At 46.2% G+C, this 14,545-nt stretch overlaps 1 protein-coding gene across 8 annotated transcripts in view; it reads left to right on the forward strand.

Annotated features, from left to right (window-relative positions):
- The window catches only part of FBXL13 (F-box and leucine rich repeat protein 13), a 171,984-nt gene extending 167,000 nt beyond the window's left edge, over positions 1–4,984 (forward strand). For all 8 annotated transcript variants that reach the window (XM_048836444.2, XM_048836442.2, XM_048836437.2 and 5 more), the window contains one exon: positions 4,704–4,984. In XM_048836444.2, coding sequence (XP_048692401.1) covers positions 4,704–4,751 — 48 coding nt within the window. In that variant the 3' untranslated portion in view covers positions 4,752–4,984. The remainder of the gene's footprint in view (positions 1–4,703) is intronic.
- The last annotated feature ends 9,561 nt before the right edge of the window (positions 4,985–14,545 follow it).

Raw genomic sequence — 14,545 nt, forward strand, 5'->3', positions numbered from 1 at the left:
GTCCCACCTCACTGTGGGCACTCTGAGCTTCTTGATTAACACTTTCAGGGACAACATGACAGCCTAGCAAGGAATACAGGCTTAGCCAAGGAATTTCGTAACCACAGTCATTTTTATGCTGAAGAACCCACTAGAGAGTTAGTTCTTTGCTGAGTCCACCCTTAGTCTGATTTTACCCCATCTGTGACTCAGAGATCTCATCAGCGTTGCAGGCAAGGCAGGCCTTCCTGCTTTCTCTTCAGCCTGGTCTTCTGGCTTGTGGTGGTGGATGGCCTCCCTTCTCAGATAAGCCCCCTTTTTATTCTAGTCTTTGACCCTGTTTTGCCATATGCAGGCTGGGAAATTCTAGCCCCTGTCATGCAAGCCCCACATGAAGATAACTATTGTCCCCTGAGATTGGCCAGTCATTGAAAGTCACTCAAGTTGATGGCCCTTACGACATATCTTGATAGTCCTCTTTGAGAAGTCCCACACACCCCTTAGCAAGATAGGGTCTGGAAGAGAATGACCTTGTCCAAGTCAGGTTGTTTTATTTATTCAACACAGAACACAAAATGGAAGACAGGATAGAGGACAGAGTATAAAAAGGGAAGTAACGAAACAAAACTGAGTTCACAGTTTGGTACAGACATATCCCACTCTGTCACAATATAGTTCCACTTTTTTTTTAAACTTAATGTTGTATTTCAGTACCTGTACTGGGAAGCTGACAAAAAGCTACATTCAGTTTCTAGGCAATAATCACAGCAAAATCATCATTAGAGTATACAACAATTCTTCTTCATATGGTTGATGTAGATGTAGATCAACTACTATAATTTGACATTTAGATGGTTATGCCAGATAATTGCATCTGGAGTAGCTGAGTGTATTTGCTGTGATGCATCCTTTGTATTTGTGAATTGGGCATTGAGTTGTTATATTTTCCCTGGTCTGTTCTGGGTGACCACAGTCACACACTGGAGAGTTTTTAATTTCCATTTTTGCAGCAAGTATCCGCATCTGCCATGGCGTGTGCCAATATGGTTTAGGGTTGCAAATAAGCTTTGCAGAAGATTGAAGCCAGGGATTTTCTGTGGTGGATCTTTCACAAGGTGTTTGTTTGTGACTTCTTGTGAACTCCATTCGGCTTTCCAAGCTTCATCAGGGTTGAAGTCACAATATAACAACGATTCTACATTTATTAATCGTGATTTAGATTTTCAGCAGTGACAGTAGGAAGAATGATAGTGTTATCGTTGAATTTCATGGACTATTTTTAGGGTTCTATGCATTTCATTCACCACTTCCATAATTTCAGCTAAGGAATAATAAGCAGAGACTTGTCATACATAATATACCACTCACAAATAGCCCCAAATTCTCTTTCTCCATACTAACCAACTGTTATCATTAAGGAGCTTATTCAACTCCAATGTTTACAAAAACAGGGGCAAAGCCTGGCTGTTTTTCAAAGTGTGCGATGTCTGTTTTCTACATTTCCTAGATACGTTCACATTTCAAAGACTATTACTAGCGTTTGAGAGGATGGAGTCTGTGTAAAGTGAGATTAGTCTACAGAACAAAACAGGCTATTCCTGCACACTCTACAAATATTAAATAAATAATAGAAGAAATATGGTTTTAGTTTAAAGATGCCAGGGACATCTATAAGCCATGTGCACTTCATGCTGCTAAAAGAATTCCTCTGTTATTTATTAAACACTGCCCGGGCCTACCAGACTTCACTTAGCAGTCAGACCCAGCCTTATAAACATTCAGGCACATTTCATGACACTAGGTTACATCCTTTTTACAATTTTATTTTTATTGTTAGATTTAAAAAAAAACAAACCAATCATGAAATCTTGACAGCTACAAACCCGTAGAGCTCTCTAGTAAGCAGTTACAAGCAAATAGAGGGTCCATCCTTTCCAATCTCAGATACGGTTAGAGATGACATTTGTCAGTCTAATAACATGCTGCAGGTTTCTGCAAATGTTAAAATAAAAAAACCCATAATTTGGAATAAATATGGCCTGCTACATAGGGCCATATATAGAGATTAACAACCAGTTAACTAATCACATCTGAGTGCCCCAGAGAATCCCCATGTAGGCGTGACACTGGTACAGCCTGCTTCAACTACTGGACGTGAAAGAGGAGGAATAGTCCTCAGTGTATGGCAGCATAGGCGGCATAGAGATATTAGCTGTGATTCACTTAGGACTAATGCTGTTTTGTATAAAGGAAACATTCATTAATATTTTCCGTGTGTTTAGTACATATGAGTGACAGGACGAGGGGCCTGGGCCTCCCACACATTCCTGAGGCTCAAAAATCAAGGCAGCACAAAGTGATCACATAAACTGGATTAAGGATTAAGCAGAAGTCTGCAGTTTCAGAAGCAATTAAAAATATCTAACAACATACAAATCTGTTTCTAGCCACTGAACACTGCTGTTTTTCAAATGTGATGCACACAGAAGCTTATTTCTGGACTGATGCTCCTTGAGCACCAAGTTTCAGCCCACAGGGACTATGTTTGCAGGAGCTGTAGAGTCATAAAATAATACAGCTTTGCAGCTGACAAGGCTCAGAAAAGATTAGAGCTTATATAACCCAAATGCTCTTACATCATAGAGGAGGTTTGCAGTGTGCTGGGTTAGGTTCCTTCTTACCTTTCCCTTTCGCTCCCTCTCCTTGCTGCACACTCCCATTTCTTAAGGTCAAAAGCTTCGTTCTGACTGAGGAATACCAGTTGTTTTAATTGCATTAATGCATTAATTGCATTAATGCTGATTATTTGTTTTATTGCAGTGTCCTCTTACCCCTCCCCAGAGTGTTGGCTCCAAGGCTCTAGATATATAACTACAATGTAATATAATGCAGCGTTCCTTAACCCATATGTTTTTTACATGCTGACAGATAAATAATGGCCACTTCTGGCAATCTGGTCGATTTTGGCTCCAATCACGGAGCAGCATAAGCCTCCAAAAAAGTAGTAATAGCTACTATAGTGCAATAAGACCCACTTTTTAGACATTATTTATTGAAAGCAATTTTCCATAAGCAAAGGGAAAGTAGACCTGGACAAGTGGCATTTGTACTAGATAGCTATAGCTGATCACCCACCATATACATCTGCACATGGGTTCATCTGTATCATAGGTTTGCTTGTATAAAAACACTTGTAAACTATTGTGTTCATCTTGTTAATAGGAATGTGTTAACAACTAAATGATGTAATGTTGAATCTTTAAAATCTGCTTTTGTGGTCAGAAAGGAATTCTTCCTGCTTAGCCAACCTCGTCTCTTATTGCATCAGCCACCCATTCCCTTTTCTGCTGCTAATGATACCACTCACGATTCTGCATTTGCCTGTTTCTTCCACAGCCATCTTCCCACTTCCTTCCATGTTTCCCCCCATGTATGGGATTCCTTCCCTGAGCTGGTGAAGAAACCCATTGGCCCTCTCCACATTCAAATCCTGCCTGAAGCCAAAACCTAACACAAAAACATGCACCTACATCACCATCTTATTTATTATACTTGTTTATCGTATGAGAGAATGGCTCTTTTATATGGGACGGAAGAAATGTAAATGGTGGGCGAAGGCATAAGGATCCTGGATGTAAAGCTGGAGGTGGTTGTGAGGAATGGGGCAGGAGAGAGGGGTTACTGTATTCAACTGAAAACCAAACAAAATAATGTAATCCGCCTACCACCGCCCTGATCTCTTTGCCTGTAGGGCGTAAACATTTCCCTGTGTTTGTCCCTTTAGAGTCAATGCTCTTTTGGGCATAGATGGTTCTGCCTTCTGTGTTAAACATCTTAATACGGGGAGAGCACTCAGAGACCCCAATCATATTGGGGGCCACATGTGCAAGGCGTTCTACAAGGAGACAGTCCCTGCTCGGGACCTCTGTCTTGCAGCGGGTGGTGGGATAGAGGCTTCTCCCCAATGGGGTGGGGGGTCTTGGGGCTTCTGCCCAGTGGGTTGGGGACAGGGGGTCTTGGGGCTTCTGCCCAGTGGGGTGCACTTGCCAGGGCTCGGGGCTTCAGCAGGAGCAGGGCTGGAGCCCTGAGCCCCGGCAGGCACCTCCTGCGAGGCTGAAGCTCCTAGCTGCGGCAGGTGCGACCCGGCTCTCAAACGTCTGAAGAATGTCATATGCAGTTCAGAGAGTCAGTAAGTTTGGCCAACCCTTCTATACAGACTAACTGTCTATACCCTGTACTGAAAAATGTAGTGGTGCATGTCATATTCCTTTCCCTCCCACCCCCCACCCCCCTTCCATAACCCCAAACCAAAGGCCATGTCCTTGGAATTTTCGCTGTGGCCAAGGAAAGGAACCATCCAGGCTAGCTCAGCATCCGCTAGAGCTGTCGCGTGACGGCACTACCCCAGGTCTGCTCCCCACTAGCAGCTGAGACTGTGACCTCCCAGTAACACCCCCAACTCATCTGGAGATGTCCAAATGACAGCATGAACCATAGAGCCACCCACTGTACTGCATGTTTCATACAGAGTGAAACAGTTACTTTGTCCTGGGACAGAATTTGAGGCTAAGACCATTATTGTATCAACTGCTGCTTCTCAAAAGGCATAGTGGGGTAGGAAATATGGTCACCCTGGGAATCTGGCCCTGAGGGTTCATATTTTTTACAAATGTTCTTGGTAGAAATTGCTTGTGCAACGGTATTCATTTTCATTTTTGTTTCAGACAAGCTGTTTTGAAATATTCAGCCAAGCTAGAGAAGCACGAATATAATGATGCCGACCCGCCTTCATGGCTTGGGTATGATCGCGGTGGAGGTGTACTCCCCCACAACAAGAAACCCAAAACAGGACCTGAAAAAGCTAAAGCCTTGTACCGGAATGAAAACAAAGAAGCTGCATAACATCTTCTGTGTTTCAAGTTTTCTTCAGCAGAGAGTGTAAAAATGAAATGGCAAGTTCCTGTTTCTAAAATAGTCATTTAATAAAGCAGATTTTCAAGTTGAATTGTGAAGAGTTTATTCCAAATCTTCTTAGCAGCAGTACTGCTGCCCACATTCACAAATACTGTGCAAAGAAATGAAATTGCTAGCTTGTTTAGTGAGGCTTTCAGGTGCTAAATCAATCTAGTGAAATTTCAGATGTGTTCATCATCTTCCAGGCCTGAGCAGCATTTGTACAGCTTGCAAAGCAGTATTTATACTTTCATGATATGTAACTAAAAGAGAAGCTGTGCGGTGGTCTTATTTATCGAGAGGGTCTGACTAGGGCTTGCCCCCATGAGGGGAGAAGCATCCTGAGCTCTCACAAAAATTTGGGAATTCAGCACCCCACAGAATTAGTTCATATCAAGGCCAAATATTGGTATGAGCACCCCACCCCACCCCTCATATGAAGTAACTGCACATTCAGGCCTCTCATTCTAAAAATGTAGTTCTCCACATTACTTAAGGCCAGATCATTAAAGCTACAGCTTGGGGCTTTTGAAATCCTACTCGGCACCTTGATGCCTAACTACCACTGATGGGAGTTACATGCACAGACACTTTTGAAAATCCTTCTGGACACCTAGCTGGATCTTTAGGAGGCTAAATAATTTTAAACATGAAGGGCGAGATTTTTACCTTCAGTGATATGAAATTACAGAGTTGAGAGAGCCAGTGCAATGGAAGACAGAGGGACCAAAGAGACTGAAAAATTAGCAGAAAAATCTATGGAGTCAATCCTGCAAAATGTACCATATTATGCACTTCTGCTGCTGCATGGCGTTCCATTTAAGTCAGTGCAAATCCCTGTGGTAGTATAGGTCTGTGTGGAGCTAATTGTAAGACTGGTCCTAGAACAGTAACCAATCAAGGAACAAAGCAGTGGGACTCAAAACAATAGGTGTCCCCTTTGACTAAAACAGTTAACGAAAGCCTGGGCTTTGACAATTTCTTCAGGAATTTGAACCCCATCGCATGCTTTTGTTAATTTTAGTTAATTTTTTACACCTGCCATTTCAAACTATCAATGTTGCTCCACCTCAACACCCCTTGTTCCCAGACAAAAAAATACATAGATTAAGGGGAAACCAATGACTGATGTGGTTTTAATTAAGTATATGCAGGCCCTCTATTGTCACCCTGTTGTGCATCAGCAATGGCACTTACAAGGGGAAGCAGTAGACCAGGGGCTGGCTTTACAACGTATCCTGGTGATTTAGAGTGCACATGCCCACGCAGACAGAGCATCGTGAATTATGAACAGCAGTGGGGCTGAGAACTCTTCTTTTCCTTTCTCCACCGGCTGCACTCAATATGTGGTTTGATGGCCTCAGATTAAATTTCAGTTTTGAGAACCAAACCTTTGTACCTCTCGTACAAACACCACTGTTCTGTAGTCAGATAAAGGATTTTAAAATTTTAATTTACTTTATTATTTTGCATTTGTATTGTGGCAGCACATAGAGACCTCAACCAAAAGCAGAGCCCTGTTGTATTAGGTGATCGATAAACCGTAAGAACGAATCTTTGCTCCAAAGAGCTTACAGTCTAAACAGCCACCGCAGACTGTACATAATTTATTTTTTTATGTTGGTCTTTGTTTACATCTCATGTCCCTACAACCAGAATAAAGTTTTCCATGCACTAGCCCAACACTGCAGTACCTGGGGAGCACACACTGCAGGGGAACAGTTACTTGTTAAAGGGATGCTGACAACACAGATTTTTGAAATTAGTTTCTGACTGGCCAGTTAGCTGTTACCACCTCCTTTTTGTTATTCAGGCCAAGGATTGGCTTTGGGGTCCTGATCCACAACTAGGGCACCTAGATGCACCCGTAGTTGTACTAAGCTGGGACCCCCAAGGGGTGGGCATGGTGGGGACTGGAAGCAGGGACTTGGAAGGGAGGAAAGGTTGTAATGCTGGGGAGGAAGCAGGGATCCATGGGGATGGGGAGGCATCATGCTGATGAAGGAAGCAGGGCCCTGGGGGTGGGAGGATGATGTGGAAGCAAGGATGCAGCAGGGGAGTAGAGATGGGGTGGCGGGAGCAGGGATTGTAACCAACCTTGGCTTTACCAGTGCCACCTCTGCAACTATTGACTCAAGAAGAAGCAGGGCCCTGGTTGGGTAGGGGAGTGATTCCCAGCCAAGGCTTGACAGGGTAAAGGACGGTTTGGTGGGGGGAAGGGTGTGAACTTCTGAGGTCAGGTGGGAAGGGGATGGGGGCAGGGGGAAGGACTAAACAGCTCTGAGTGCAGGCACTGGGGTATCTGTAACTGCCATGATCCCCATCTCTAGCCACTCCTAGTCCCTGTAACCCCTCCCCACTCCCTGTATAGCACTTTCCCCACCAAACTGCTGAAGGCAGAGGAATCTCTGGCATCCCCTTGTGCTGCCTACACATACTCCAGGCAGCAGCTTCAGCCGCTGCTCTTTCATTGAGTGTCCAGCTCCACCTACAGACGCAATGACGTGGTAAATCCTTTCGTCAATTTTTAAAGGTTTTTTTCTGTTCCACCGCTGCTGACTGTGTAGGGCACATAAGCAAGGCAGAACATGCAGACGTGAAAGCACCATGAAGAGACGTGCTGAGGGCCAAGTCTCCCCCTCTCTACCTGGTATGCCTGTGCCTGCCTCTGTTTTACGGTACCCACTCCCAGGTATGCTGTTGCTTCTCCATGCCTGCACCCCACATAGTGAAGAGTTCCTCTTGCTGCTCCCCAGCCCTGGGGAGGGCTCCAGGGACAAGACACATCATCATTGCCTCCTACTAGGCTACTAAGAACCTTATAAGAAACAACAGAAAAGAAGGTACAGTGTCACATTAATGGTGACATGACAAGTGACTGCCTGTTCACTGAGGCCTACCTTTGTGTGGTTTTAGTGCATCTGCAATCTAAATATAACTGCCTACAAGATAAGCCAGCCTGAACCAGCAAGCCCACCTTGGCTCTGACTAACGCCTCCCGAGGTGAAAGTCAATTTACACTTGAAAAGACTCTTTCCAAAGAAGGGCCTTTTGCCTGGGTTTCAGCAAGGAAGGCATTTCCTTTCACCAGGTATCTAACCGCACCCTGGTAGAAAATAACGCTTTGAAGTGGGTCACAGACAACCAGGTTAATGTGAAGGAAATTTGAAGATTATATATTGGTGGCAATGGCATAATGGGAAGTTATGTTTCCTAATGCTAATGAAACTTTGCCCACTTGCCTCTGCTAAGAGCAAAGAAAGTCCTGTCTTTACACATCAGGACACTGAACTTGAGGGAGCGGGAGAGCAAAAACAAGCCAAGGAACACGTATACAGTGTTGGTGTAGCCATGTTGGTCCAGGATATTAGTGAGACAAGATGGGTGAGGTCACATCGTTTATTGGACCAACTGCTGTTGGTGAGAGAGGCCAGGTCTACACTACAGAGTTAGATTGACATAAGGCAGCTTACGTCAACCTAGCTCCGTATCTGTCTACACTAAAATGTTGCACCCACTGATGTAACTCACCAAATACACTGACTTATGTCCACCGCCATGAGAGGCGTAGCGTTTAGTCAACATAGTCAGGTTGACGCAGTGTCGATGTAAGCAGAGTCAAGATGAGCTCCACCCTGACATCTGGTGGTGAGGTGTGGCAAGTTGTAGAAAAGAACTTCAGGGGCTGATCTCATTTGCATAGGCACACCCACCCTGCCTAGCATGAGCCCATAGCTGCCCAAATTGTCACTTTGGCTGCTGTGGGATCCCCAGTGTCTCTGTTATTGGGGCAGGAAAAACAAATTGTTATTATCCTGATTATGTGAATCAAGGACAGTGGAACTGTACTTGGCCTTTGGTTATGACGGAGGGACTCGCCATCAACTAAGTAGCACCCGCTAGGCAAGGGACATGGGTTCCAAAACTCAGTGAAGGGAGAGAGGTTGGGGATGGGTATTAATATTTGGTGGTATCCTCCCTGAGGGTCTTATATGCTAATTGCATTTTCTTCTCTCTCTCTAGTGTAGAATATTGGAGTTAATTTTGATTCTATTAGCAGTCTAGTTACAGACTGCTGAGCTGAATTCACTTTGGGCCAATGGTGCACCAGCACTGAGGCTCCCCTACTACAAGCTGAAATCACAAAATAGCTAAACTTACTAAGAGCTGAAATCACTGAGTGTTGTGTTAAGTACTAGGGGAGCCTAAAGATATATTGTGGAGCAGTTTGTGGGACAGCTGGAGCAGAATAGAGAGACTCTTGGAACAGAACAGTTCACAGGACGGCTAGAGTGGCTCAAGGGACGGCTGGCAGAGGGGAGCGATTTGTGGGACGGCTGGTGGAGCAGAGCAGAGCTCCATGGAGAGGTGGGGCAATCGGCTTTGGACCACGTAAGGTGCCCCTTAACTCCCCCCCCCATCTCCACCCAGGTTGGGAGGTAAAACTCTGCAGATAGACTTTCAAACTCTGGTGCTGCACTGACCAGGGACAGAGACTTTGGGGTTGTTGGACTTTGGGTGACTTTGGGTTGCTGGACTCAAGAACCAAAGAGAAAGGACACGCCCCAATTTGCTTGGGGTTGGTTTTTTGCTCATGGGTTGTGTTATGAATCCTGTTGGTAGTGTTTCCCCAACATAACGCCACATTGTTTCTCTCTGTTATGAAAAGGCTTTTGCTACACTCAGACTCTGTGCTTGCGAGAGCGGAAGTATTGCCTCTTAGAGGCGCCTAGCGGGGGTGGTATATATTTGTCCCAGGTCATGGGGGGTGGGGGGGCTTGAGCCGGTTTTGCATCGTGTTATTGGAATGGAACCCCAAGATACTGAACCCAGCCCTTGTTGCTGCCAACTCTGATGGGCAGAAGAGTTACATCAGTATAAACACTGCATTACTTAAGTCAACTTTAATAGCCTCCAGGAGGTGTCCCACAATGCCCCACTGTGACCACTCTGGTCACCATTTTGAACTCCACTGCCCAGCAGCAAGATACACAGGTATACGCTCCCTCCTCTAAATCCCCACAAATTTTTGAAATTCCATTTCCTGTTTGCTTGGCATGGAGAGCTCACCTAGCAACTGCCCTGCTGACCATGCCTGCTTCACACTGCAGACGCGCTCCTGCCTGGAGTACACAGGAGGTGGTGGATCTCTGTGGGGAGAAGAGGCTGGGCAGGCACAGCTCCAATCCAGGCATAGAAACGTCAATATCTACGAGGAGATCACTCATGGCATGGGGAAGAAGGGCTACAAGAGGGACCTGCAGCAGTGACGCATGAAAGCCAAGGAGGCCAGGGAGGCCAACAGTCTCACTAGTGCAAAACCACAGACGTTGCTTTTACGAAGATCTGCATGCTATCTGTGGATGCTTAGGAGAAGTCAGAGAACAGTGGGGAGCAGGTGTTGGACAAGGAAGTGGGGGGAGGGGGGAAAGACAGGTGAATAGTGGCACAGTGAGCCAGGACCTGTTTTTGACTCCAGAGCAGTTGAGCCAGTCCCGACAGTCCATCCCAGGTGAGCCTGATGCAGGGGAAGGAACCTCCGGTAAGTATGCCGTTTGCTTTGATATTACAGGGACACATCTGTACATTTAATCAAGGTAGAAGAGGTAGTGAAATTACCAATAGAGGCAGAGTTGCTATCTGCTGCTCATTTCCCTGTACAGTCAGGCAGAAGGAGACATGCGGAGCAGCTTGTTTATGTGCACCAGGATGTCCTATGAATCCTCCATACAGATCTTGAGAAAATGTTCCAGGAGGTGCTCTGCAATTGTCTGCCGAAAGTCTCTGGGGAGGATTGCCTTGTTTCTTCCGCCGCAGTAGAACACTTTCCCACGCTGGTCAGCAATTACTTCAGCAAGCACCATTGCAGCACACAGGCTAGCAACATGTGGACCCGGTCTGCAGCTGGACGCAGGCAGGAGCTGTTCCCTTTCAGCCTCCATTACCCTCAGAAGTGAGATATCAGCTACAATCACCACCGCCTGTGGAAAATGGTGCCAGTATTCAGTTCAATTGCCCTATCCGCATATACTCATGCCCACGAGCTATCCCCCTCCCCCCACACCATTATTTTCCCAAGTCGCTCCCTCCCCCGGGCCATACTCACCATGGCTGGGAGTGCCACCATGCTCTATGAATCCCAAGGAGAAGTGAGAATGTAGTGCTTGTACCTTGTGTGGATCCAGGGGAGTGAGTTCAGTATACAAACTTCCCATTTATCTTGTGAATACACTCACAATAGTACCTCTGTGCATTGTATCCTTTGCAGCTGGAAATGTGGCCTTGAGGATCTCTTCATCCACACCAGCGGAGCGGCTCAGCCAGATAAGGAGGATAAGGAAGAGGATGCAGGATGACATGTTCCAAGAGATTCTGCAAGTCTCTGGTGCTTCGGATACCAAGCACAGGGCTTGGCGGATCACACTCATGGACAGAATGGACAGATATAGAGCGGAGAGGAGAAAAGCACAGGAAAAGGAGAGAGACGTGCTGCAGGAGATGCTGGAGCTTCTCAAGCAGCAAACAGAAGTGCTGGAGACTCTTGTTCACCTTCAGGTTCAAAAGACCCATGCTTGCCTCCCTCTATAGCCTACAGAGAACTGCATTTCGGGACCTCTCTACACTCACTCCCCACATTGCACATGGCATCCAGAGCCATTGCACTACCACTCCACCCCAAGGGAGACAATCATAGATAATCACAGCTGCACATACGTCAACTTTAATGGCCTCCAGGAGGGGTCCCACAATGCCCCACTGTGACCACTCTGGTCACCATTTTGAACTCCACTGCCTGGCAGCAAGATACACAGGTATACGCCCCTCTCCTCTAAATCCCCACAAATTTTTGAAATTTGAGAGACATGATTGGTGTATGGGTTTGTGAAATGAAAATGACTGTTCTTTCCCCTTCAAAGGTTCTTGTCCCTGCATTTATAGAATCATAGGATATCAGGGTCGGAAGGGACCTCAGGAGGTCATCTAGTCCAACCCCCTGCTCAAAGCAGGACCAATCCCCAATTAAATCATCCCAGCCAGGGCTTTGTCAAGCCTGACCTTAAAAACTTCTAAGGAAGGAGATTCTACCACCTCCCTAGGTAACTCATTCCAGTGTTTCACCACCCTCCTAGTGAAAAAGTTTTTCCTAATATCCAACCTAAACCTCCCCCACTGCAACTTGAGACCATTACTCCTTGTCCTGTCCTCTTCTACCACCGAGAATAGTCTAGAACCATCCTCTCTGGAACCACCTCTCAGGTAGTTGAAAGCAGCTATCAAATCCCCCCTCATTCTTCTCTTCTGCAGACTAAACAAGCCCAGTTCCCTCAGCCTCTCCTCATAAGACATGTGTTCCAGACCCCTAATCATTTTTGTTGCCCTTCGCTGGACTCTCTCCAATTTATCCACATCCTTCTTGTAGTGTGGGGCCCAAAACTGGACACACTACTCCAGAGGAGGCCTCACCAATGTCGAATAGAGGGGGACAATCACGTCCCTCGATCTGCTCGCTGCCCCTACTTATACATCCCAAAATGCCATTGGCCTTCTTGGCAACAATGGCTGACTCATATCCAGCTTCTCGTCCACTGTCACCCCTAGGTCCTTTTCCGCAGAACTGCTGCCTAGCCATTCGGTCCCTAGTCTGTAGCTGTGCATTGGGTTCTTCCGTCCTAAGTGCAGAACCCTGCACTTATCCTTATTGAACCTCATCAGATTTCTTTTGGCCCAATCCTCCAATTTGTCTAGGTCCCTCTGTATCCTATCCCTGCCCTCCAGCGTATCTACCACTCCTCCCAGTTTAGTATCATCCGCAAATTTGCTGAGAGTGCAATCCACACCATCCTCCAGATCATTTATGAAGATATTGAACAAAACCGGCCCCAGGACCGACCCCTGGGGCACTCCACTTGACACCGGCTGCCAACTAGACATGGAGCCATAGATCACTACCCGTTGAGCCCGACAATCTAGCCAACTTTCTACCCACCTTATAGTGCATTCATCCAGCCCGTACTTCTTTAACTTGCTGGCAAGAATACTGTGGGAGACCGTGTCAAAAGCTTTGCTAAAGTCAAGAAACAATACATCCACTGCTTTCCCTTCATCCACAGAACCAGTAATCTCATCATAGAAGGCGATTAGATTAGTCAGGCATGACCTTCCCTTGGTGAATCCATGCTGACTGTTCCTGATCACTTTCCTCTCATGTAAGTGCTTCAGGATTGATTCTTTGAGGACCTGCTCCATGATTTTTCCGGGGACTGAGGTGAGGCTGACTGGCCTGTAGTTCCCAGGATCCTCCTCCTTCCCTTTTTTAAAGATTGGCACTACATTAGCCTTTTTCCAGTCATCCGGGACTTCCCCCATTCGCCACGAGTTTTCAAAGATAATGGCCAATGGCTCTGCAATCACAGCATTTATAAAGCATTTATAAAGTTTCATTAAGTTATAAATATGTCTGTTTGCCTGGATTTGGAATAAAAGTCTATTTATGGAAAATTAATTCATCTTTATTAGTTCACAACATATGCAGGCTGGGGCTGACATCATTCAGAAATAACAGCAAGAGGTGCATTTACAATGTTATATTACTATGCACAGCACTCATTACAAGGTTCCTACCGGGGTGCAAAGAGCCAATGCCAGGCAGAGTGCACTACAGGAAACACTACTCTGGCTCGCTATTAAAGTGGTCTTTCAAAGCCCCCCTGAGACTTATTGCTTCCCACTGAGCTCTTCTTATAGCTCTGGTATCTGGCTGCTCAAAATCAGTGGACAGCCATTCCACCTCCGCCCTCCACCCTGGCGTAAACTTCCCGCCTTTGCTTCACAGCTTTTACAAAGTGCACAGCAGGCAGCTATAACCATTGGGATATTTTTTCACTGAGGTCTAATCTCATGAGTAGACAGAGCCAGCGGCCTTTCAAACGGCACATTTAACTGTCATTCTGCACCTGCTGAGCCTGTGGTTGAAGTGTTCTTTGCTGCTGTTGAGGCGGCCAGTGTATGGCTTCATGAGCCATGGGAGTAAGGGGATAGGCTGGGTCGCCCCGGATCATTACTGGCATTTCAACATCCCCAATGATAATCTGCTGGTCTGGAAAGAAAGTCCCTGCTTGCAGCTTTCTGAACAGTCCTGTGTTCTTATAGATGCTCGTGTCTTGCACCTTCCCTGACCATCCCGGATTGATGTCAGTAAAACATCTCTGGTGATCCACGAGCGCTTGCAATATACCATAGAAAAGTAGCCCTTTCTATTGATGTACTCTGTGGCAAGGTGGTCTGGTACCAAAATAGGGATATGTGTGCCATCTATTGCCCTCAGGCAGTTCGGGAACCCCATTGCTGCAAAACTATCCAGTATGTCCTGCAGATTGCCCAGAGTCACAGTCCTGTGTAGCAGGAGGCGATTAATGGCCCTGCACACTTGCATCACATCAATGCCCATGGTGGATTTCCCAACTCCAGATCGATTCCCCACTGATCGGTAGTAGTCTGGCATTGCAAGCTTCCACGCGATCGTCACTTGCTTCTCCACTGTCAGTGCAGCTCTCATTTTGGTGTCACAGCTCTAGAGCAAGCTCTGCACATACACCCAGGAATGTGGCCTTGC

This window comes from Caretta caretta, chromosome 1 (assembly GCF_965140235.1).
Source record: "Caretta caretta isolate rCarCar2 chromosome 1, rCarCar1.hap1, whole genome shotgun sequence".
Classification (NCBI taxonomy): domain Eukaryota; kingdom Metazoa; phylum Chordata; order Testudines; family Cheloniidae; genus Caretta; species Caretta caretta.